Source organism: Megascapheus bottae, chromosome 4 (assembly GCF_031878675.1).
Source record: "Megascapheus bottae isolate mThoBot1 chromosome 4, mThoBot2.hap1, whole genome shotgun sequence".
NCBI classification, from domain to species: Eukaryota; Metazoa; Chordata; class Mammalia; order Rodentia; family Geomyidae; genus Megascapheus; species Megascapheus bottae.
The window spans coordinates 60,538,830-60,565,144 of record NC_143512.1 but is presented as its reverse complement, the minus strand read 5'-3'; the positions used below and the strand labels follow the sequence as shown (position 1 = coordinate 60,565,144).

Sequence of the window (26,315 nt, the reverse complement as noted above, 5' to 3'; positions counted from 1 at the left end):
CTAGTAAATCTGACATAAAGGTTTTAAAATTTCAAAATATTCTTTATTAATAAATACATATATATATATACACCAGTTGTCGATCAAAAGAACTAGTAATTTTACAGCAGTCACTTGAAACAATGTCCTTAAGATCTAAACATATATTGTAATAATTCCTTTTTTTTTTTTTTACCTTTTAGAGTTTGATAGAAGACAGTCAATATCCTGAAGGATTTCCGAAGTTTTTTTCAATGCTACTGAAACTCTCCTTTCATTAACGTCTTCCTGCAAGGTTTCTGAAGATCTTGGTTTGGAATTATCAAAACACTGCTCATTTTTTTTATTAGAATTCTGACGGAGGATGCCACTATTCTCCAGCAGCACTGAGTTACTTCGTTAAGGAGTTTTGCCCACATTTCTCATATTTTTTATTTCAGAAAACTTGGTCTTCATATGAAAATAACTTTCTCGATTGCAAAGATCTCTTGGGTTTATAGTCAAGAGTTGCGATTTCAGACTTTATGGAAACTACCCATTAAAAATGAGGAGACCACAGTGCTAAGGGAGAGAGGAGGAGGAGCAATGTTTGTGTGTTTGGACAGAGATTTGGTGTAGTGAGGAAATGAAAAGATTAGAATCTCAGGACCAGTATTGGAGGAATAGATCAATTGGTAGAGTGCTAGCCAGTGAGTGGAAGTGTCAGGTACCAAGTTCCAGTCCTGGAACTTGGAAACTGGAAGTGGGGCCTGTGGCTCAAGTGGTAGGGTGGTAGCCTTGAGCTGAAGAGCTCAAGGAAAATGCCTAGGCCCAGGGATAGGGCGGTAGCCTTGAGCTGAGGAACTCAGGGACAGTACCCAGGCCCAGAGTTCAAGCCCTATAGCTGACCAAAAAAAAAAAAATCTCAGGCTGGGAGTTTGGCCTAGTGGTAGAGTGCTTCCCTAGCATGTACAAAGACCCAGGTTCGATTCCTCGGTACCACATACATAGAAAAGGGCTGGAAGTGGTGCTGAAGCTCAGTAGTAGAGCTCTAGCCTTGAGAAAGTCCAAGGACAGGCCCTGAGCTCAAACCCACGACTGGCAAAAAAGAAGAAAAAAAAATCTCAGGGACATTTCTTAATCTTCAGTTGTTACAAGGATAAAAAAGAACAAAGTAAGCAGGGCGTAGTGGCTCACGCCCATAATCCTAGCTACTCAGGAAGCTGAGACCTCAGGATCTTGGTTCAAAGCCAGCTCTGGCACTAAAGTCAATGAGACTCTTATCTCCTAACCACTAAAAAAACAGGAAGTGGGGCTGTGGGTCAAAGGGTAGAGGGGTAGCTTTGAGCTGAAGAGCTCAGGGCCAACACCCAGGCCCAGAGTTCACATCCCACTACAGGGAAAAAAGGAACTGAGTAGAGTTAATTACAAACAATCAGTATGGTGTCTTCAGTTTTTAATTTTAAAAGACCTACAGTGAAAGGAACTTGTCCTCAGTTACAGAATTAGCTTGTTATTTGAGTAGTACAGAAAAGGCATAAAAAAAAATAAGAGTACAAATGCACAAAAGGAATCATAAGAAAAAAGAAATACATATTCAATAGTTATAACTTAGTTTAGAAGTAAAAAAGAAAGTCCTCAAAGAAGCTCTTAACTATAGTTCACTGTTTCTTGTCCAGTATAAACACAGAAAAGGCTAAACATTAACATGATGTAGCTTCCACAGACAAGAAAATATCTTATACTATCTTCTGACTCTTTGAAGAGGACACAGAAAATAGAAACATAAGCCATACTAGGAATATGGAAGAGCCATTAAAAAATGTCTACACTTTGTAACCCCCCTATACATTACAATTTTAAAAAAAGTCTACACTACTCAAAAAAAATCTTTTGACTCAATAAAGCTCAGAAATATGTAAGTATGGATTAAATTTGTGGTGTAACCTTCATCATCAACTTGATTGAATTAATAAAATACACCATGAATGTGTTTGTCAAGAGTTTCTGCAAGGGAAGACCTGCCCTGAGTTGTACCCTTCCACAGGATGTGAGCCCAGAGATGACAAAAGATGAACAAGGAGAAAGCCAGTCAGTGCATGCATTCACTTTCTCTTCTTCTTGGCTCCATGATGTGAGCTCTATGCTCTGCCACAATCCCCCCTACCACGAATGTTCTGAAACTGTGAGCTAAAAGAAATCTTTTCACCTTATTTTTTCATGTGTTTTCATGTCTAGATGTCTAGAACTGAAAAAGAAGTTATGGAGGACAATACATTGGTTTTAAAGGATACAGTTAAACTTCTGTATCTTTTCAAGTTCAGAAGCAACAGACCTGTACAAGAAAAGGTAAGTTCATGGTAGCCATCCCATTCTTTTATATTCACAGAATTTCAAATAAGCATATTTAACTGAAGCTTGGTAAGAAATGAGCAGTGGCTTACAACTTCAAATAATGTAACTTCACTAATAATGAGGAAATGTCTAGAAACATCTCTTTACTCAAGTTACTAAAAAGTCTTTTTCAGTTTATAGTTGTGTGACTTTTCTGCTTCATTAGCTTAACTACAATATAAGACACGTCTATTGCACAGCTTGCAATCTTTCTTACTCCTGCCTATGAATGGTAAATGAAAGATTTTTTAAATCATTTTAAGCATCTATAGGAAAAGAACTTTGGTATGACTTAACTCCAAAAGCCTGCTGATTCCCTAGTGATTACAAAATACTTTTTATAAAAGACTAGGCATAATAATAGTCTTTAATTGCTTATATGACAAATCAACTTTGAGCTTTTCCTTTTTTTTGGTCATTGTGGGGCTTGAACTCAGGGCCCTGGGCACTGTCCCTGAGTGTCTTTGTACTCAAGGCTAGCACAACTATCAACTGAGCCAGAGAGTCACTTCTGGTTTTTGAGTGGTTCGTTAGAAATAACAATCTCCTGGGGACTGTTCTGCTTGGGCTGGCTTCTAACTGTGATCCTCTGATTTCAGACTCCTGAGTAGCTAGGATTACAGGTATGAGCCACTGGCACCAGGCTGACACAGTGCCTAGTGTGTCTTGAAAGCTATACCTTCTGATTTTACAAAAGAGAATGTGTTTTTTAAAACTATGCCAAGCCAGGCACTGGTGTCCCATGCCTGTGATCCTAGCTACTTAGGAAGCTGAAATCTGAGGATCACGTTTCACAGACTGTCTGGACACTGAAGTCTGGGAGACTCATTTCCAATTAACCACCAGAAAACTGCAAGTGATGCTGTGACTCAGCTCAGGAACAGTGCCTAGGCCCAGAGTTCAAGCACCATGACCAACAAAACAAACAAAAAACTATGCTAACCAAGCTACGCAATCAGTTTCATGACTATGTATAAATTCCTTTTCTTCCCACCTACTTTGTGTTAGCTAGTCAAGCTAAACAAATCTGTCCAAAATAGACCATTACTGAAGAATGAGGCATTTGGAAAGCTGGGTCTTTAGATATTACAGATGTTTAAATATCTACTAATTTTATTTGATTTGTTATATGAAATAAAGAATCAGGTTGAATTTTATTTTGTCAGATATGGGGCTTAAATTCAGCAAGTCCCTGATCTCTGTTGCACTTAAGACTAGCACTCTACCCCTTGAGCTACAGCACCACTTCTCGCTTTTTCTGTGATTAACTGGAGATAAAGAGTCTCATGCCCAGGCTGGCCTTGAACCTCAATCTTCAGATCTTAGACTTCTGAGTAGCTAGGATTACAGGTCTAAGGCACCAGCACCTACCTGGCTTGAATGCTTCTATTTCCAGCCCGCACCTCCACATACCATGTTTTGCTGGGCCACCTCAAAACTTATGTTAAAAAGTTCCTAAATTAGGCTTCCTGAATTAGTTTGCCTAGCATGCTAGATGCCATACAGTTGAGCTCAGAAAAATAGTGCAGGTATCCTTTCCCAACATACACAGATTATTCTCTGTAATACTAATCTCCTTAATTACTTTCCTTCCTCCCATTTTTCTACTTAGGAACTTGTATTTTCATTAAATATGAATTTGTATATTTATTACAAAATCCATTTCTATACATTAGAACTTATAACACACCCCAGCAGGTAGCTATGTTTTATAAAAAGCACATTCTTTTCCCACAGACCAAAGGATCTTTCTTACCTCTGTCCTTGCTTCCTATCTACAATGTTTTATTTCCCTTAAATATTCCTTTTCATCCCAGCCCTAGACCCTTGTATACTGAAATGCACAAGGCAGGGACTAAAGTATTTACCTTGATAATTTGTTACTGTAGGGTAATGAGTTATGACAAATAACTTAAAATTCAGATATTTCCCAAAACAGTATTAACATTTTATTCCCCTCAATATATAAAGAATCCTTCTTAAATTTTCCCACGAATTTCTGAATTAAACATGTAAAAAGAACCACTCCTTTTCTGTAAAGTTTTCAGTAGAAGGTTTCTGCCTTTCAAAATAATCTATCCTCAATCTTAAACTATCAAGAACTTTTCAGGTGTGATAGGTAATATATTTAAAACTAAAATGTTCTCGGAAAAAGTATTTTATGATTTATCCTTTGACACTAATTTGTAAATACTAGTTGGGTTGTCTATTCATGTAAGTTTACAGGAAGTATTCTTACCAGTTTTCTTCATGAACAGATGGTGCATGTGGAAGCACCTGTGCTGGACTAGTCTGGGTCAGTCTTCTGCACCATGACATTACTGCTGTCACATGGCTAGAAGGAACATGGCAAGAGAGACAGTTGCCATTGAAACTCATTAATTTGTACTCTGATAAACACTCATAGGCCAGGAGCCAGTGGCTCACGCCGTAATCCTAGCTACTCAGGAAGCTGAGATCTGAGGATTGAGATTGAAAGCCAGTCTAGGCAGGAAAGTCCATGAGACTCTTATCTCCAATAAACTACTCAGAAAAAGTTGGAAGTGGTGCTATGGCATAAGTGCTAAAGTGCTTCTCTTGAGCTCAAGGGCTCAGGGACAACACCCACGCCCAGAGTTCAAGCTTCACAACTGTCAAAAAATAAAATAAAATAAAAAGGAGAGGTTTTTTTGTTTTGTTTTTTCCCTGCCAGTCCTGGGGCTTGAATCCAGGGCCTGGGTGCTGTCCCTGAGTTTCTTTCTGCTGTTCCTGAGCTTCTTTGTGCTCAAGATTAGTACTCTACCAGCTGAGCTACAGTGTCACTTCCAGCTTTGTCTGTGTATGTGGTACCAAGGAATCGAACCCAGGCCTTCATGCATGCTAGACAAGCATTCTACCACTAAGCCATACTCCCAGACCACCAAAAGGAGTTTTAAAAGTATTTGAAAATAAAATGAAATGTATGCTTTCTTCAAACATACAAAATTGAGAAATCACTATGTGGAGAAAAAGAAGGAAGAAAATTACCTTCTTTTTTAAGTTTAAGCAAGGACTTATTTTAGTAAAACAAAATAAAGGAGAACTGAAAGAAAAGAGAGAAACGTTTTCTGCTCCCCATTCAGGAAATGGGAGTAAGATTCCAAGAAAGACATTTTAGGGGAGGCAATTGTTGGGTAATTTTCTTTTTTTTTTTTTTTTGCCAGTCCTGGGCTTGAGCTCAGGGCCTGAGTACTGTCCTTGGACTTTCTCAAGGCTAGAGCTCTACCACTTGAGCCTCAGCACCACTTCCGGCTTTTTCCTGTATATGTGGTACCAAGGAATCGAACCCGGGTCTTCGTGCATGCTAGGCAAGCACTTTAACCACTAGGCCAAACTCCCGGCCCCTGTTGGGTAATTTTCTAATTTTCTTTTACTAGATAGAAGAAGCAAGATTTTTTTCCCTCATTTACATTAAGAATAATTTACTTACATTCATAGTTAATAAAGATGACATTTAAGAGCATTACGAAAAGAATACCTCAATTTCATTAAAAGTACAAATTTAGTTAACTTTTTAGTTTTTCAAAATATGAGTTTCCTAATGTTTTATCATGAAACTCTTTACATATAAACTATATATGCATTTGCTATCTACAATAGTAATATTTGCTAAAAACAAACTACTCAAATAGCAATTAGATGTTGGAGCATTTAGACCAAAACCAATAAAGCTCAACTGATTAATTCAAGAGGTTTAAAAAAAAAAAAGCAATTCTTAGCTAGGTATTGGTGGTTCACACCCGTAACTCTACTTCTCAGGAGGTTGAGATTTGATGATTACAGATTGTCGAAGCTAGCCTGGGCAAGAAAGTCTATAACACTCTTATCGCCAATAAACTTCCAGGAAACTGGAAGTGGCACAGTGGCTCAAGTGACAGAGTGCTAGCCTTGAGCAAAAAAGCTCAGGGACAGTGTTCTGGCCTGGAGTTCAAGCCCCATAACCGACCACAAACAAAAATCAATTCTGTGAACATGGTCAAGTATGATCACTAAAGGTTACAATTACTACAAAGTGTAACAAGTTTTATGAACCAAAAGAGAAAAGGTATATTCATACAAACTGATTTCAAGAATCTTCCTCAGAATAGTCATGAGCTATACATTTTTGCCTCTTAATAGAAATAATTAGTCATTTTTTTTTTTTTTTTTACTTTTTTTAGCCAGTCCTGGGCTTGAGCTCAGGGCCTGAATCCTTGGATATTCTCAAGGCTAGAGTTCTACCACTTGAGCCTCAGCACCACTTCCAGCTTTTTTTTTTCTATGCATGTGGTACCGAGGAATCAAACTTGGGTCTTCGTGCATGCTATGCAAGCACTCTACCATTAGGCCAAACTCCCAGCCCCTAGTCATTCGTTTTTTAAAAGCTCATAAACTGGCTAGGGCATTAGGATTCATTCTCTAGCTGACCACATTCAAAAATTTCAAAGCAAGTTAAGTTTCATTTGCAATAACATGAAATTGATTAATTTGAAAATAACATGACTATAAGCAAATGATTAAAGCTGGCCTGATTTATGTACTTATGTTAACTGCTAGCATAAATGAAAACTGGGCAAAATATATGCACAAAACATTTAAATAATCTTTACATGTTTCCTCTCTGTCAAGTAAAACATGCAAGTAACTTTTTTTTGGTGTAGGGGATCAAACCTAAGGCCTTAAACCTAAGGCCTCTCACATGCTAGGCATAGGTCTCCACAAATTATATCCTTAGCCCCCTAAAATTACTACTAGAGCTTAAACTCAGGGCCTCATAATCTTACTTGATTTGGTTGCTCAAAGATAGTGCTCTACCACTTGATAGAAATAACTTTTAAAATCATTGTCAGTACCTTTCATATGCTCCAGGATGGTCAAGCTGAATTAAATGATCTTGTCCATCAGGGAAGGTTAATCTACACCAACCTAGGTTGAGACCTTGATTTACCTTAAGAAACAAGGAGACACTCCACGTTTCATGATTCGAAAAATGAACGTATACACATTACATAGCTTCTTAAAAAGAATATAATGATATCTACCCAAAACTGTTAAAAAGAATACAGGTAGTTAAGAGAATAATATAAATGAGATAAATTCAATTAAGGTATATTATCTGTATGTTGTAAATATCAAAATAAAACTTCTGTGCAGATAAATTAGGCTTGTTAAAATTTTTTGAAAAAATGTCATTAAAAATAGAAATACATGCATCTTTAAATTTTTCCTTAAACATTCTATTTTACATGGCCTATTGATATTATTTAACCAACACTCATACAAATAACTATCAGAGAATAAAAATACTAATTCCTTTTGTATTATCTTTCTAAATGTAACTGTGTCATACTCTTCTGGTTTTTGCTAGGATATCCAATGATACCAGTAAAGGTTTTTGTACTTAAATATATTTCAGACTACAGATGGCAGACTAGCTGAGACAATATGCTATATACAGAATGAAGCCAGGATTTTGAATGTTTTCAAAACAAAGAAATGATACATGTTTAAGAGGATATATCAAAACATTAGCCAGGCACCTGTGGCTTACACCTAGATACTCAGGAGGCTGAAACCTTATGATCAAGGTTTGAAGCCAGCAAGGGCAGAAAAGTCCGTGGGATGCTTATCTCCAATGAGGAAGCAAAACAGAAATACAGCTGTAGTTCAAGTGGTAGCATGCTAATCTTGAGTGAAAATGCTAAAGGATAGCACCTAGGCCCTGAATTCAAGCCCCAACACACACATAAAAAAGATGCTTCAAAATCCAGGCACTTGGTGACTCAGACTTATAATTCTAGCTACTCAGGAGACTGAGATCCATAAGATCACAAATCAAATCCAACTTTGGCAGAATAATTCATGAGACACCATTTCCAATTATTCAGAAAGAAAGCCCAGTTGGAGACATTATGGAAAGCAGACATAAGCAAGAAAGCTAAAGAGAGCGGGGCCCTGAGTTCAAATCCTAGTAATTCTCTCTCTCTCTCTCTCTCTCTCTCTCTCTCTCTCTCTCTCTTTCTCTGTCACACACACACACACACACACACACACACACACACACACACACACAAAGTTTACTATACATAAAAAAAGACTTCAGGGGCTAGAAATGTGGCCAAGTGGTAGAGTGCTTGCCTAGCATGTACAAAGCCCTGGGTTCGATTCCTTGGTACCACATACACAGAAAAAGCTGGAAGTGGTGCTGTGGCTCAAGTGGCAGAGCACTAGCCTTGAGCAAAAGTGCTCAAGGACAGTGCCTAGGCCTTGACTTGAGTTCAAGTCCCAATACTGGCAAAAACAGAGTTCAATCTGAAGTATACTCACCTGCCTTTTTTCAACAGAAGAGCTAAAATTCCAATTTATAGTTAGAGTAATACCATCTAAAAAGATAGCATGTACTTTGTCATCAGAGTAGGCAAGAAATCTTCCCAAGCTGGGTATGAATGATTCATTCAAAAGCACAGGCAATGTATTGCTATTATTTATCCCAGGTACCTAAAACCAAGTAAATAAAAATAGCAAGGAAGAAGAGTTACTTATTAGCAAGATTTAAGTAGTTATTGGGCCAGGAGTGTGGCCTAGTAGTAGAGTGCTCGCTTAGCATACACAAAGACCCAAGTTAGATTCCTCAGTACCACATACACAGAAAAAGCCAGAAGGGGTGCTGTGGTTCAAGGAGTAGAGCTCTAGCCTTGAGAAAGCCCAAGGACACTGCTCAGTCCCTGAGCTCAAGCCTGGGACTGGCAAAAAAAAAAAAGATTTAAGTAGTCATTAATAAGCTGAAGCAACTTCACATTTATATTCGGAAGTTTAGTACTGTAGAATTCTTTTATTACTGGTACAGGCCCTAGGACTTTAACTCAGGGCCTTTAGTTCTTGTTTAGTTTTTTTCTCAAAGCTGGCATTCTACCATCTGAGCTAGAGATCCACTTCTGGCTTTTTGGTGGTTAATTGGAAATAAGAGTTGAGGATTTTTCTGTACAGGTAGGCTTCAAACCAAGATGTTTTCATATTGTAAGTAGCTATGATTAGCCACCAGGGCTTGCTTTAATTTCTTTTATTTGTTTGTTTGTTTGCTTTGCAGCTCTGGGGACAAGCCCAGGGCCTTGTATATGCCAGGTAAGTACTCTGCAGCTAAGCCAAATCCCGAGACCTTAATACCTTAGAACTGTATTGTGTAAGCAAATGAAGTTCTATCTTTTCAAAGCTACTATTCTGCTTTGAACTTAACATAAACATACAAAAAATTAAAAATTGTAGCAAAATATAGGTTTGCAATTGAATGAATACACACACAGAAATCAATGTCTGGGTATCACTTTAAGTCAGCATTAAAGCAATTACCTTTACAATTATAAAAATTCAAAAGGCTGTAATATAAAAGCTTATATTACATAGTTCGTCTGGTGTCAGTGGCACGCATGTGCAATTCTAGCTAGTCAGGAGGCCAAAATCTGAAGACTGCAGTTCAAAGCCAGCTGGAGCAAAGAAGTCCATGAGATATATATCTCCAATTACCACCAAAAAGCTGGAAGTGGAGCAGTGGCACAAATTGTAGAGTGGGAGCCTTGAGCACAAAAGCTCAGGGGCAGTGCCAAGACCTTGAGTTCAAGTCCCAAGGCTGAAGAGAGAGAGAGAGAGAGAGAGAGAGAGAGAGAAGGGAGGGAGGGAGGGAGGGAAGCAGGCGAGCAGGCCTGATTTTTCATTTCTCTATAAGATTGGTGTTTTTCTCAATAAGTCAATACTAAAGTTACCAATATTAACTTCTTACATATATGAAATACAGTTTGAACTGATAAGTATGAATTTAAAAGATAATTTAAATGTTTTTGAAATAATTTCAACATACCATTTTCCAGCAGCATAGACGATAGTTATGGCTTAGAGAAAGCCTTACTTTGGCACAATGTTGAAGAATTCTGTTAATATGAAAATAATACTCTTACACGATTAAACATTTTCCAAAGCTAATCCTTGATGCTATTAACATTTTCAATGGCAAGTTACTATCTGCCCCTGAAATCCAGGTTGTGAATGCTTTTCTTCCACAAGTTCGTTAGCTGTAGGAAGGGAACTACTATTGTTTGCCTCTGTGCTAACTTTATCTAGTTAAGGCTATTCCTCTAACTTATAGAAATGAAATGGCTCCATAATGAGAATTTCTTTAATTGTTATTACCATATATTAATTGTATAAAAGAAGCTTCATCATAACATTTCTACATGTCTATATACAAATGTATCCCAATCTTTTTTCTTCCCACCTCCTTCCTTAATACAATTTCAACAGGTTTCATTGTTCTATGTGCATACATGCAATAAACCACTTCAATTATATTCATTCCTATTCACCCCTTTGATAGCCCACTCCCCTCTCACTCATACCCTCCCCTAACATAGACTTTTATTTTCCTATCATTTTTCTTAAGTGTGTTAATTGCACCAAAGGGTTTCACCATAGTACTGACATACATATATTGTGTTTGGCTCAGAATAAACCTCTTTTTCTACCTCTCCAAACCCCTCCTGATCAGCAGCTTTCATTGATACTCTTTTTTTTTTTTTTTGCCAGACCTGGGCTTGAGCTCAGGGCCTGAGCACTGTCCTTGGACTTTCTCAAGGCTAGAGCTCTACCACTTGAGCTCAGCACCACTTCTGGCTTTTTTCTATATATGTGGTACCAAGGAATCGAACCCGGGTCTTCGTGCATGCTAGGCAAGCACTTTAACCGCTAGGCCAAACTCCCGGCCCAACTTTCATTGATACTCTTAATGTCATCTTCATACAGAGTTGCAATGTAGCTCAACATTATCCATTATCCATAAAGTGCTCCTTTTGAAGAGTCGATAGATTCACAAACTTAAAGGTTTAAATATTGCTTAAAGATGCTAATTATTCCTAAGAAATCCTTCAAACATATTTAAATGCTTCAAATCTACTCCAAATCTATTTTGAAAACTGCTTTATAAAAATAAATTATTTAGGGTGCTGGGAGTTTGGCCTAGTGGTAGAGTACTTGCCTAGCATTTATGAAGCCCTGGGTTTGATTCCTTGGTACTGCATATACAGAAGTTCAAGCCCCAGGACTGGCAAAAACAAAACAAAACAAAAAAAAAAAGAAAAAGAAAAAAGCTAGAAATGGTGCTATGGCTCAAGTGGCAGAGCACTAGCCTTGAGAAAGCCCCAGGACAGTGCTCAGGCCTTGAGTTCAAGCCCCAGGACTGACACAAAAAAAAAAAGAAAAAAGAAAAAGAAAAAGAAAAAATTTCACTTCATTGTTCGTTATATGCTTTTTTGACATTTGCTTTTTGCAAAGCATATTTGCACAAAATTAAGGGCAAAAAAGCATTCAGCACATCACACAGGGATTTAAACAGACCTGTCGATAACACAAGGGACTAAGAGCTTCTCCACATCAAATGAAATTCACACACCGGGGCTTGGGAATTAAAAATTTTGCTACTGGAATTTTATTTATTTAGTCCTTATTTATCTTGCTGTATTTGGTGAAAACTGCGAACAATAAATCCACAGATAAGGCAGACTTACTATATATGTGCTGAAAAAAATGAGTTAAAGAATCAAATCATATACTGCCTTCAGTGAACTCTAAAATCTTTATCATATAGAAGAGGACACCAATGTGTCATCAAACTTCCAATTTAATGAACAGTAATGATGGCACATTTGCCTTAGTTTTCTCTCAGACTCGATCACTATGTATGATGCCTCACCACACTTAAAATTAAAAAGCCAGAGGTACTCTTGTAATGAAACAGAAATTATTTTATAAATTATGAGACCAGAATATTTGACAGGTGTTTACAAAAAACATTGGATCTGCCAACTGCTTTGTTTCTGACAGTCTCACTTTGTAGCCCAACCTGGTTTTGAACTTCCTATGTAGATCAGGCTGGCTTTAAACTTACAATCCTCATGCATTAGCTTTTTAAGCCCTGTATTTGTCAATTCTTAATCCTTTCCTTATCCCAAGAAAATGTATGAAAGTTTTTAGCTTGATTCAGCTTCATGTGAAGAACTTACCTAGTTGCCTGCTTAATAAGAGAACATATAGAGAATCGACTTCCTGGTCTATCTGGAGGAAGGTTATTTACAGAATAAGTTTTCTCTTCTCTCTGAAAATTAGTTTAAAATGAAAATCTCATTAGCAAAAGTTCAAACATTACCAGATTTTGTCTACATGTAAAGTAACATGTTAACCAAGTTAATATTCTTATGTACTAAGGGGAAATTTATCACAAGCTATCTTTTCTTCTTATAAAGGCTATATAGGTTTTAAAAAAAACAACTACTTCAATAAAACAAAAGGACTATATGGGTTTAAAAAAACTAATAAAACAAATTTGTCATTTTGTTATAATTTATTAATGGAAATACTACTGCTAGTTTATGGAAGACTGTATTATTTACAGGCTCAGGTTTTTTTTTTTTGTTTGTTTTTTGGTTTTTTTCTTCCTGGTTGTAGAGCTTGAACTCTGGGCTTGGGCACTGTCCCAAGCACTGTCCCCCTTGAGCTCTTCAGCTCAAGGCTACTAACTTACCCCTAGACCTGGCTGTTGTCCCTGAGCACTTCAGTTCAAGGCTACTGCCTTACCCCTTGAGCTACAGTACACTTCCGGTTTTCTAGTGGTTAACTGGAGAGACTCACATGACTTTAGGATTTTAGTGCCCTGGCTATATTTGAACCCAGATAGGAGGATCTTGGCCTCCTGAGTAGCTAGAATTACAGGCATGTGTCACGCCCTGCCAGGCTCAGTTTTATAATGCTAAAATTTTGATATTTTGTTATTCTTTCTGAATTTTCTCCTTTGCAAATCAGCTAGTTTCCCAGGACTCTGCCTCTGGCCTTCTCTTCTGACTTTCTGATTTCTTTTCAATTAATCCCAACAGGGTTCAAAGATGTGTTTACCATATTATAGCACAGATGTGTGACAGGTGCTACTTAATCCCCCCCACTTTTTTTTGTAGGATTACAGGCATGAGCCGCTGCGCCTTTAAAGGCTAAAGGCCTTTAAACACCTCACACTTGTAATCCTAGCTACTGTGAAGATGATCAAGGTTCAAAGACAGCCCAGGCACAAAAGGACCTGAGACTCTTCCAATTAACCTCTAGAAAACAGGGAAGTGGGGCTTGGCTCAAGGGTAGGGTGTGGGCTGAAGAGCTCAGGGACAATGCCCAGGCCAAGTTCAAGCCCCATGACTCACCAAAAAAAAACAAAAAACAAAAAAACAAACTACAATATTAATGGCTTGTTTCAGGGAGGGTAAGCAAGTAGTAGAGATCTAATTTGAACTACATATTGTACAATGTACACTCTTTGCAACTGAGAAGATGGGCTTTAAAGTCAGAAACATCTGGATTCAAATCACAAATTTGTCTTAATTACTGGATATTTATATACTCCACTATTGAATGGTTACATAGCATTTTAAAAACTTCCATGATCAATTCTATGTGAAGAAACCAAATTGTCCTCCTGAAACTGAACCAATTTATATCCCAACCAACAATATGGAAGCCGGTCTCCTTTCCCTGTACCTTTTCTAGCAGTAAATATTCTCAAATCTATTTATCTTTGGAGGCAGTCTTGATATCTTGCTCAAGCGGGCCTCAAATTCTCCCAAGTACTGATATTACACGTGAATGTCACCATACATGATGAATTATTAAACTTTTTTCATTTTGGACAACTGGTTAAGGAAAAATGTTACATTGTTTTTATTTTAATTTGAATTTTACCAGTAGTAAAATTTATAATAATATTTCAAATATTATGAGTTTTTAATCTATACTGATTCTTGAAAGGCTTAACCATTCTTACCTTTTGCTTTTTTCTTTCTTTCCTTCTTTTTTTTTTTGGTTGGTCACGGGCCTTGAACCTGAGATTTCTGGCTCAAGGCTAGTGCTCTACCACTAGCCTTAGTCTGGATGAGCCAAAGAGTCACTTCTGGTTTTCTGTTTGTTAATTGGAGATAAGAGTCTCATGGAGACTTACCAGCCTGAGCTGGCTTCAAACCCAGATCCTCAGATCTCAGCCTCCTGAGCAAGCTAGGCTTACAGGTGTGAGCCACCAGTGCTTGTCTTTTTGCTCATTTTTCTATTAGGATTCTTGTTTGTTTCAGTCTATTTATTATTGATATGGAGTATGAGTTGTTTTTTTCTAGTGTTTTCTCCTGCTGACCTTTTTAAAACTTTATGCATGTTTCACATATTTAAGATGAACACAGTTTTGAAAATTCCAAGTTTGTTGTTTTTCTGTTTTCTATTTTTCTGTATTATTAAGAAAGGCATCCCTTACCCAAAGATTAGAAATGTTCTTTTCTATTTCCTTTTAGCAAGTATAAGGTTGGTTTCTTATATTTAACCTTTGGGTGGCCTAGAATTTATTTTGGTGTATGTGTCAAAGCAGCAAAGTTATTTTATCCTCCACAGTGTTGACTGCTTTTAAGTCTTTTTAGAATAGCAGACTAAAATGAATATGCTACAGCACACAGACGTCTGAGAATGGAGCTCCAGTACAAGAACTGTCATTCCCTTTCAGACAGCTTTGGGTAAAACTAAAGCTCCATGAAGATGTACAATATAATTACCTTGTGATTCTGCCAGTTTTTTAATATAGTGTTCAACAGTGTGAATGTTGGACCCCCTTTGCTCTGTCAGGAATTACACATATGCATACACACATACACACGCAAACTCACATATAATATACCTTGACCTCATTAACAGTATCTCAAACTGTGAACCCTAAAGAGCAGGAATTCTTTGTATCCTTTTTTGCTAGCCAGGCAGGTACTGTAGCATTTGCGCTATTTCTCCATGCCTTTTTGCTCTGGTGATTTTTGGGATAGGGCCAAGCTTTTTGCTTAGGCCATCCTCCTCTTTTATGTTTCCTGCAGTAGCTAGATTGCCACCACAGACCATCACATCTAGCTTTACCTTTTCGTATAGACTGCTCTTGAACTGAGATCTTCCCAATCTCTGCCTCCTAATTAGTAGCTAAGATTCCAGGTATAAGCTACTTGTACTCATTCTTTTCTTTTTATCACTCCCAGTGTTTGCCAAAAGGTGTTTGTTTACTGAATAAATGAACATTCCCCAGAAACAGACCTCAGTAGGTGTCTGCTCCAAAACACACAGAAAACTGTGTTATGAGAAATAGTATTTGGGATTTGCTTAAATAAGTAGAAGGGCAGTGGGCAAAACAGATAAACAGCTGGGTACATAAGGATCCCTTATATTTGTCCCTCTAGTTTTATATATATTTGAAATTTCCTGTAGTTAAAAAAAATCTAGTACTAAATACAAAAAAGGTCTACTTTAAAAGTCTTCTTCTTGTTACTGATTACTTACTCTATTCTGTAACAGAAAGGACATATTCTATTCTAACCTACAAAGCAAATTGATAGGATGTTATGGGGTCTGCCATAAAAGGATGGAAGCCGGGCCAGTAGTCTGGCCTAATGGTAAGAGTGCTTGCCTAGCATGCACGAAGACTGGGGTTCAATTCCTTGGTACCACTTATAGAAAAAGTTGGAAGTGGTGCTATGGCTCAAGTGGTAGAGCTCTAGCCCTGAGAAAGCCCAAGGAGATTGCTCAGGCCTTGAGTTCCAGCCCCAGGACTGACCAAAAAAAAAAAAGGATGGAAGCCAAAGGTCAGACTGGCAGTAAGCAACTTCAGACCATTAATAAAATGTCCACATTATTATTATATGACTTATATGACTTGATACATGTGTTATATTTCATTGTTTTAACAAAGGAACAATTTATATAAAGGTTTATATAAAAGTTAAGTTTAAATGTTTAAATATATGTTTAAAATATATGAACAATTACACAGTGGGATAAAATGTGTTTTTAAATATGAAAATATTAAGTTAAAAAGTTCTGGTTTTCAATTATGACAAAATTAGTTACTAATTTAAACACAAATTGTGTAGGTTAATAGGTAATAGTGGATGAGAATACAGTAAAAATACAGTGATTAATAATTAATCAGGTGTCAAAGCTAACAGTAAGATTATACTAATTTTCCAGACTGAGTAGTGGAAGTAATGCTGTATAAACAGAAAATTTCCAATATATTAGAAATAATGAATTTAGAGAATGAAAAACCCAAATTCTTACCTCTTGTTCTGACCCTTCTTGACTAGAATAATATGTAAAATATTTCCCATAATAAGCTCCCTCTGATTTGAAAACAGATCCATCTCCAGGAAAAATCTCTATTGAGTTCACATTTTCATGAGTAAGCCTAAGTAAGGTAAAGGAATGAACATTAGAATGTTTTTTTTAATTAACAGACTTTGCTTTTGCCTATTGAGACAAAAAAATTTCACATTCTGATTCCAGCTAGCTACTTTTGGTGGGGAGGGGCAGAAGGCAAAAGATAAACAGAACACACAAAAGCATCTTGCCCTATCTTCCTAATATCCTCACTCCCAATCACAAGGGATGCTGCATAAATCATAGCAATACCTATAATGTAGAAGTTAAATATAACACTTCCACAATCTATAAATAAAACTGTTCTTTTAAATAAAGAAACTAGTATATCAATACCTGATGGATGAGATTAAATATCTGAGCAAGAAGCCATTCCTAAGAGAAGATGACAAATAACTTGAACAGCCAGGTACAATCAAGGCAAGTATGTACTATATAAAAGGACAGGTCAGGGAGCTGGGAGTGTACCTAGTGGTATATTGCTTGCCTAACATACATGAAGCCCTGGGTTTCATTCCTCAGTACAACATACATACAAAAAAGCCAGATGTAGCACTAGGTTCAAGTGGCAGAACGCTAGCCTTGAGCAAAACGTGTCCAAGGACAGTGCCCAGGCCCCGAGTTCAAGGCCAGGACTGGCATGCACACACACGCACACAAAAGCTCAAGTCAGGAGAGAAACACAAAGTTGCAAAGCATCTGACCACATAATACTTATCAAAATGAAAACAAAGCTGAAGTCAAATTATTTTTATCATATGTGGAAAACATGTTGTTAGAGTGGTAGATCTTCATAGAAAAAGAGTCCTTTCACCCACACTCCCAAAGGAAAATTTTGGAATGCTTTCCTAGCATTCTTCATGGAAATGAAAATTTCAAACAAACCAATATTGATTATAGTCACTAGAGATTTATGTTAAGATACTTATGATAATTCAATGAAGATAGACATAGTGCAATGACACAAGTTTTCCTTTGTATATATATTCTTGCAGCCATCTTCTCTATTATCATACTCGGTAGGTGACTGGTGATGTAAATAATTCAGAAAACTAATAACTGATATTGCCAGACTCCAGTGGCTTATGCCTGCAATACTAGCTACTCAGGAGGCTAAGACCTGAGGATTGTGTTCAAAGCCAGCCTGGGTAGGAAAGTCCATGAGACACTAATTTCCAATAAACTACTCAAAAAAGCTGGAAGTGGTGCTGTGGTTCAAGTGGTACAGTGTTATAGCCTTGAGCAAAAGAAGTTTAGGGACAGCACCCAGGCCCAGAGTTCAAGCTCCAGAACTGACAAGAAAGAAGGAAGGAAGGAAGGGAGGAAGGGAGGGAGGGAGGGAGGGAGGAAGGAAAGAAGGAAGGAAAGAAGGAAGGAAAGAAGGAAGGAAGGAAAGAGAGAAAGGAAGAAAGAATCCCTAGTAATTGATATAAACAATACATTTACTAGCAAATTTTAGCTATCACTGGCTTTGCAGCTAATCTTAAGTCTTGCAAGAATGCTTCACGTGAGTAAATCACAAGGATTCTGTCTTGAGACAGGTAAAATTAAGACAAAATATAGCACAGTAGGTCTAATAAAACTGACTTCTGGTAAGTCTCTCTGTTCCCTCTGAGACATCATCACAAAAGTTCCTACTTCAATACAAGTGCCTTACCTATATATGATACCCTTATGCCAAACTACTTTCACTAGTTCAGGATAGGAATATTCTTCATCAGCATGGCTTTGTATAAGTGAACCACAAAAGTGCCACCTATGAAAGACAAAATATAAATATTAATTCTGGTTACTAAAAATAACTGTCAATAAAAGTCAATAAAACAGTGTGTCTTCTTTCTTTTCTTTGTCTCCTTTTTGTGGTACTGAAGATTAAGCTCAGGGCCTCCAACATGCTAGGAAGGTGTTTGATCCCTAAGCTATATCTCCAGCCCCAATTCTTATTTCTTGCTTAATTCATTCAATCAAAGAAAATATCTAGGTGTATTAAATTTAAAAATAAGTCTTACTTTTCCATCTTTGTTCAGTGTTTTAATATTATTGGACCTCAACACGATCAGATAAAATCAAGTGTTATTTTTTTTGTTTTTTTCTTTTTCAAATTTAACCTAAATTCAAGTCAAAGCTTTGTCAGATTCATGCTCCAGCAAGCTAGGTCACAGGCTCTGGTGACTAGCCATATTACTCCCATGAGCTCTCTCCCAGAAAACATTCCACAGGCTTCTGTCACATCACATAATGTAATTTAATAATCCTTTTAGGGACAGTGACCTTCACTAATTACTATATGCTGCCAGAAAGTGGTATCTGTCTCTCTCTAGTCACTGTGATTGCAAAGTACTCAGTACAGAGTAGTCTCCTCCAAACATTCAGCGCATGAAGTAAGGAATAACAAAGATGTGACCATTAAGTAAAGTGAATTTTAGAAAGCAAGATATGCTTTAGTAGGCTGGCCTTCATAAAGACTTCATTCGCCCATTACCTGTGTAAGTATGGAGATGGGCAACTAAGAAACAAGGCTCTAGGAAGAACAGAAACTTTTCTTCTTTCTTCTGAAATATCACAATTTAAAATTTCACTTGCAGAGACATCGGCATCCACTTTAGACACACTACTGCCTTTATTACAAAAACAAAGCGCTAAAGACAAAGGGTATTTCCATTCCTCTGGACAAGAAGACACAGACCAGTGCTGCCTCACCCATGTGTATACACATGTGTGTGTGGAAGCAGGCAAAGGCAGCTCCTCTCTCCTTTCTGATCCAATTACACAACTTGTATTTGCTAAAAATTCTTTGGATTTTAAAATCTGCCCACAAAGTTCATTTTCTTTATTCTTCAGTCTTTGTTCTGACAAATTTTCATGTGCATAGAAGTTGCTGGCTTTTTCAAGTAATTTATGCCTGGGGGCTTGATTATTTTTTTCTGACAGTATTACAGATGAATCTGGCTTCTGGCTAACTTTACATAAAAAATGTACTGTAAATTCATGCTGAGATTTGGGCAGGGAAAGGAATGCATGACCATCTAAAGATGTTATCTTCACAGTGCCGTTCTCCAAACATGTGATGTTACCATGTGTATCAAGACTGGGCCATTTTACTTCTGAGATGTCAATGAAGATACGCTGAATTGAGGGGAGAAAAAGACATGGTGAAGGTTATCTGTTAACAGTTCATCTTCTACATGAAAATATTATGTAAGAAAGCTCTTAGATATTTGTTTTTACTATCTAGTCTATATATTCAAATAGTCTGCATATTATCTCAGAGAAGATATGAAACACACACAATGAAAAAAAGGAAAATATTATCCTGATTGCACTTAAGTGCTAAACATTTTAATTATAAAATGTTCAATTTATTCAGAACTAAGTGACCTTTCAAATTCTTTATCCAAGTCTTCTCTAAAAAAAGAACAAGCCCAGGCACTGATGACTCATGCCTGTAATCCTAGCTATTCTGGAGGCAAACATCTGAAGATTGTGGTTTGAAGTCCATCCGGAGAGATTCTTATCTCTAATTAACCATTCAATAACTGGAAGTGGCACTGTGGCTCAAGTGGTAGAACACTAACCTTGAGCACGAAGAGGCTCAGGGACTGCGCCCAGACACTGAGTTCAAGCCCAACAACCACAAAATAAAAATTAAAAAAACAAACAAACAATGGCATGTATGGGGGCACTGGGAATGTGGTGTAGCAGTAGAGCACTTGCCTAGCATGCATGAAGCCCTGAGTTTGATACCTCAGAACCATATACACAGAAACAGACAAAAGTGGCACTGTGGCTCATATGGTAGAGAGCAATAGCCTTCAGCAAAAGCAGCTCAGGGACAGTGCACAGTCCCTGAGTTCAAGCACCAGGACTGGCCAAAAAAAAATGCATGTACAAAGTACCTATCCTAGATAGTACCTGGCACACTGCTGACTAAACTCCATGTGGTTTAAAGAGGTACTTAAAAAAAACAAAAACTCAAACGTCAATTGATCCTAACAACAGACAGACTCATAAATAACTCCCATTGCTGTCTTCTTGCATAAAATATAAACAACAGGTATTGCCTAACATTTGTGTAGGTGGATGCTGGGGACTGAACTCAGGCCTTGTGCATGCTAGATTAAGTAGTCTACCATAGAGCTATATCTTCACTACTATTATATGTTAGTGCTAGATATGTCAGGATATTAAAAATGAAATCAGTAATTATTTCACCGAAAATATGGTTTGTAAGGATGATTAGTTATTAACCTTTTCTTTTAGAGTTACCCTAGTAGCCCTATGGCAACACCAGCACTAAACTATACAATTTTAATGAATAAAGTCAGTCAAAGACATAATAGATAAAATTCCTTTATAACCAAGTGACAGCTTGGTTATAAATGTTTTATGGCTCTTTTACCTATATGGTTTGGACATGAAGTATGCCCCAGAAAGTTCATGAGTTGAAGATTTGGTTCCCAGTTGGTTATGCTTTTGAGAGATGAGTGGATCATGAATATACTATCTATCAATGAATTAATCCATTTACCTAATCAGGTAAACTCCTGAAACATGAGTTTCCTTCCTTTTAAAAGGGGATGAGAGCCAGGTGCCTGTAGCTCCTGCCTATATCCTTGCTGATCAGGAGGCTGAGATCTGAGGATTTCGGTTCAGAGCCAGCCCAGGAAGAAATGCCCATGAGATTCTTATTTCCAAGTAACTGCCAAGAAAGTTACAAGTGATATCTGTAGCTCTGGTCAAGCAAAAAAGCTTAGGGATAACATCCAGGGCCTGAGTTCAAGGCACATAGTAAACTTTCAGTAAATGACGGCTATTATTATTACTATTTATCAAAGTCCAAAATAAAATATAAACAATTTTTTTTTTTGTTTTTTTGTTTGTTTTTTTTTTGCCAGTCCTGGGGCTTAAACTCCAGGCCTGGGCACTGTACTTGGGCTTTCTCAAGGCCCTACCACTTGAGTGGTACCACCACTCTGGCTTTTTCTGTGTATTTGGTACAGAGAAATTGAACCCAGGGCTTCATGCATGCTAGGCAAGGACTCTACCAATTAGGCCACACTCCCACCAACAAAATAATTTTATATCTATACATAATTATATATTCTTCTCATAATTATCCACTTGCTATACATTATAAGTTACTGAAAATGCTGTGATTTCTTAATTTTGAGATTTCTGAGAATGAAAAGGACACCCATCTGAAAACTTTATTATTTATTTATTTATTTATTTTGCCAGTCCTGGGCTTGAGCTCAGGGCCTGAGCATTGTCCTTGGGCTTTCTCAAGGCTAGAGCTCTACTACTTGAGCCTCAGCACCACTTCTGGCTTTCTTCTATGCATGTGGTAACGAGGAATTGAACCCGGGTCTTTGTGCATGCTAGGCAAGCACTCTACCACTAGGCCAAACTCCTGGCCTATGATTTTTGTTTTTAAAAACAAAAAACACCCCCTGGGCATCAACGGCTAACGGCTGTAATCCTAGCTACTCAGGAGACTGAGGATTGTGGTTCAAAGCAGCCCAGAGTTGTAAAAGTTCCTGAGACTCTTATTTCCAATTAATCACCAGAAAACTGGAAGTGGCACTGTGTATCAACGTATTAGACTGCTAGCCTTGAGTTGAAGAGCTCAGGGACAGTGCCTACGCCCAAAGTTCAAGCTCCATGACCTATAACAACAATAAAAAACAGCACAGCAGAACTGGTTAAGCACCTGCAGAAAACTAAAATTGGATCCTTCTTTGTCACCCTGCACCAGGATTAACTCCAAATGGATCAAAGGCCTCGAGGTAAAAGCAGATACCCTGAAAACTTTACAAGAAGGAATAGGAGATACACTAGGTCTCATTGGCACAGGTCGAAACTTTTTTTAATAAGGACCCAGAAACACATCAAATCAAAGAAAGTCTGGATGAGTGGGACTGCATTAAACTGCAGAGCTTCTGTATGGCAAAGGACATAGCTAGCAAAAGAACTAGAAAGCCTACAGAGTGGGAGAAGATCTTCACTAACCACACAACAAAGGCCTCATACCTCAAATATATCAACAGCTCAAAAAATTGAATCACTCCAAAACTAATCTCCAAAGAAACAACCATCCCATTAAAAGATGGGCCAAACACTTAAAGATAGTCTTCTCTGAAGAAAAAATAAGAATGGCCTATAGACATATGAAGAAATGCTCAACATCTCTGGCCATAAAAGAAATGCAAATAAAAACAACTCTAAGATTCTACCTCACTCCAGTTCGAATGGCCATGATCAAGAAATCTAATAACAACAGATGCTGGCAAGGATGTGGCCAGGAGGGAATACAAACTTGCTCAACCACTATGGAAAGCAGTATGGCAGTTCCTCAAAAGACTAAACATAGAGCTCCCCTATGACCCAGCAATTCCACTACTTGGCATTTACCCAATCATGCAGAAACAAGGACATACTTAATCCACTAGCAAAATGATGTTCATTGCAGCACTATTACCATAGCAAAGATATGGAACCAACCCAGATGCCCCTCAGTTGATGAGTGGATCAACAAGATACGGTATTTATACACAATGGAATTCTATGCTGCTGTCAGAAAGAACAACATCACCCTATTTGTAAGGAAATGTAAAGACTTAGAAAAAAAATCATATTAAGTGAAGTAAGCCAGACTCAAAGGAACATAGGCTCAATGGTTTCCTTCATTTGTCATAATCAATAGAAACCTTGGGGTCTCCTAGTAGAGATTTACAATAGAGCAAAACATAGATACATAAGGCCATATAGTATGATGCTAAATAAAAGGACCTCCAGGATATAAAAACAAAAGCCATATAATGAGTGATTGTTGTCCTTAATGTACTATGTTATCTCTCATCTCTTTTGCTGTCCCTTGGTTCTCTCATATTGTTACAGTATTTTACCCTGTTATCTGATATAAGCGTTATTTGAAATTGGATAGGAAAGGGGGTGAAACAAGATGGGGGGGATAGGGGAAGGAAATGGGGACCAAGTCATGAGAAAGGGTATCAATGTTTGTGAAGTAATGTACCTTCTATCTGGTGAATATAATGTAACCCTTCTATTAATTGCAATAAAAAATATATGAAAAAAAAACAGTACAGGTAACTTCTGTGTTGCCTATTCTGGTGAAATATACAAGCCCATGCATGTACTTACTATAGCACATATTTACTCACCAGTTTGCTGAGGGGTGGAAACTAAACCTTAAGCTACATTTTTCTAACCACTTATCTTCAAATTGTACTAATAAAATAATTTTTAATCACCTTTTTTCTTTCAGAAGACACTATGCTTTCTGATAAAAAAGGGCAAGTTGCTGAAGAGTTTCGAAAATCCAGGGCTCGCTGTAGTTGCTCCTGTAAAAAGAAATGTAATCTTAAAAATGTAAAAGGAGCTGAAAATCAGCTGAGAAAGACAGCATTCCAGAATACTAACTACTCTTCATATTCTAGGCCACTTCAACAATATCTTAGCATCTAGATCAGTAGTTTGAATAGTATTACTTACTCTGTAAGTGCTAATAACAAAGTGTGTCCGTTGACGAATTCTCTCTGGCTGTGCTAAAGGATGTGCTGAAACAGGAGGTGAATGTTCATACAAAAACTCAGAGCCACAGGGAGAAAGTTGCAATTTGGAACCATCATCATACTGTACTTGTACAGAATCATCTTCATAAAGTACCATTTGCACTTCAGCTGCCATTACTAGAACAGGTTAAGATGGCCTTTCAAGGCAAAGACTGAAGGAAATGGGAAACATAAGAGTACAAATAGCTTTCAATGTATAAGAACTCTGCAATTAAGCATATCAAGTCAAAACAAAGGATGTTTTAAAACAAGAGTCATATCATCTCTTGACTTAACCTAGTAATACTTTCATTTGCACTAAGAAGGAAATCAAACTTCTATCTAGAAGTTATAAAGGCTAAACAAACTGACTATCTCTCCAAATCTCCTTTTCCAACTCCTTAAATCCTTTGTCTACTATGTTTAGTTGGACTGCAGGAAAAAATTCTGCTTTTGGTGGGTCTCCTTTTGTTCTGGATACTTTAGTCACTCTGGGTTCATAAACAAATCCTTTATTATCTTTCGTTAAGTACATTCACACTTTAGCCATCATTAATAGAAGAGGGTAAAATGTCTTTCCAAGGATTTCTGTTCTCTTCATTTCAGTCCCCATACCTAACTTGATAAATGAAGTTAAGTTGCTTCTAATCATCTCCTAACCATTTTCTTTTCTTTCTTTTTTTCTTTTTCTTTCTTTTTTTTTTTTTTTTGTGTGTGTGTGTGTGTGTGTGGGTCATGGGGCTTGAACTTGGTCTGGGTTCTTCAGCTCAAGGCTACCCCTCTACCCCTGGGCCTGGAGGTAGTCCTTGAACTCTTCAGCTCAAAGCTACTGCCCTACCCTTGAGCCAAGCCCCACTTCAAATTTTCTAGAGGTTAACTGGAGATAAGAGTCTCAGGTCCTTTTGTGCCCAGCTGGCTTTGAACCTTGATCCTCAGATCTCAGCCTCATAAGTAGCTAGGATTACAGGTGTGAGCTACTGTGGCTGTCTTTTTCCTAACCATTTTTCTAATCCCTTTTAATCCTTTCCCACAGGATTCATCATGATTAAAATTACTTGATTTTTGTCTTCTCCCACTAGGATATAAACTCAAACTGGAACTTTACCAGTCTTAGTCACAAACATATATCTGACACCTAAAAGAATACTCGATAGATTATGAAGATACAATAAAGCCAGGCATAGGTGGCTCAGGAGGCTGAGATCTGAGGATTGCATTTTAAAGCCAGCCCAGGCACTAAAAAGTCTGTGAGACTCTTCTTTCCAATTAACCACTAGAAAACTAGAAGTGACACTGTGGCTCCAAGTGGTAGAGAGTACAAACCTTGTACAAAAAGAGCTCAGGGACAGCACCCAAGTCTGAGTTTCAGCCCCATGACATACATACATGTGCAATAATATCCATTAAGTGATGAAAGGATAATTCTTTTAAAAAAATACTGCTCTTCTTGAGTTTGCTACTTTAAAGGCATTGAAATGTTAGTAGTCAATGTTAGCAATACAGTTTTACCGCTATACCACTCTAATAAGTCTTGTTGCTTCTCGTGAATATGGCTGTCTTTATTTCTACAACTGTATTAGGCCTTTCCCCAATGTTCTTTATCTCTAGTACTATTTATCACTGGCAATCTCCCACGTTAGATCATACTGTTTTAATTCTTGTTTACACGCTTGTTAAACAGCAATAAACAGTCAGTACTGGTAGCAATAAATATTCCTGGGAATAAATGGATTACACCCATCTCACACACACACACACACACACACACACACACACACACACACACACACACGTCTACTTGGTATATCAAGACACACACACACACACACACACACACACACACACACACACACACACACACACACACACACACACACACACACACGTCTACTTGGTATATCAAGACCGACGTTACTGTGCACGAAGGGTGCGGCTCCCGCCCGCGAAGTCTGTACTCACAGGCCCTCCGAGCCGCAGCGCCCAGCCTGAGGGTGAATCAGCCTGGAAATTCTTCTCCAGGGATACTTCTTGAATTTGCCAAATGAACGAAGTTTTTGTGAGGGGACAACAATCACGACCGCAGAAGAACACCGGAGCAGGAGACAAAGAACCAGCGGTTCAAACTTCCCGGTTCCCAGAGGA

General features: G+C 37.7%; 1 protein-coding gene across 2 annotated transcripts; it reads right to left on the bottom strand.

The window, feature by feature from the left end:
• Positions 1 to 19: 19 nt before the first annotated feature.
• Positions 20 to 26,315, bottom strand: C4H5orf34 (chromosome 4 C5orf34 homolog). Of its 2 annotated transcripts, XM_090331974.1 has the most exons (13): positions 26,133 to 26,315; positions 24,115 to 24,346; positions 23,874 to 23,963; positions 19,085 to 19,728; positions 18,260 to 18,358; positions 16,504 to 16,630; positions 12,396 to 12,487; positions 10,202 to 10,271; positions 8,677 to 8,847; positions 7,203 to 7,297; positions 4,592 to 4,687; positions 2,253 to 2,293; positions 20 to 365 (listed from the first exon to the last, which is right to left on the bottom strand). In XM_090331974.1, exons 2-13 carry the CDS (start codon positions 24,307 to 24,309, stop codon positions 172 to 174), a joined length of 1,914 nt encoding a protein of 637 aa, XP_090188100.1. In that variant the 5' UTR covers positions 24,310 to 24,346; positions 26,133 to 26,315; the 3' UTR covers positions 20 to 171. The 2 variants fall into 2 exon arrangements, with proteins under 2 accessions (XP_090188100.1, XP_090188101.1); XM_090331975.1 differs by lacking the exon at positions 8,677 to 8,847.

What these genes read in the sequence shown, in the direction of transcription:
- C4H5orf34 (XM_090331974.1), bottom strand. Translation starts at nt 24,309, where the DNA reads ATGGCAGCTGAAGTGCAAATGGTACTTTATGAAGATGATTCTGTACAA. An exon ending in GTCTATGCTGCTGGAAAATG is followed by an intron (nt 8,848 to 10,201) that starts GTATGTTGAAAT and finishes ACTTGGTTTTAG; the next exon opens with GTACCTGGGATAAATAATAG. An exon ending in CATCCTGGAGCATATGAAAG is followed by an intron (nt 4,688 to 7,202) that starts GTACTGACAATG and finishes TGTTCCTTCTAG; the next exon opens with CCATGTGACAGCAGTAATGT.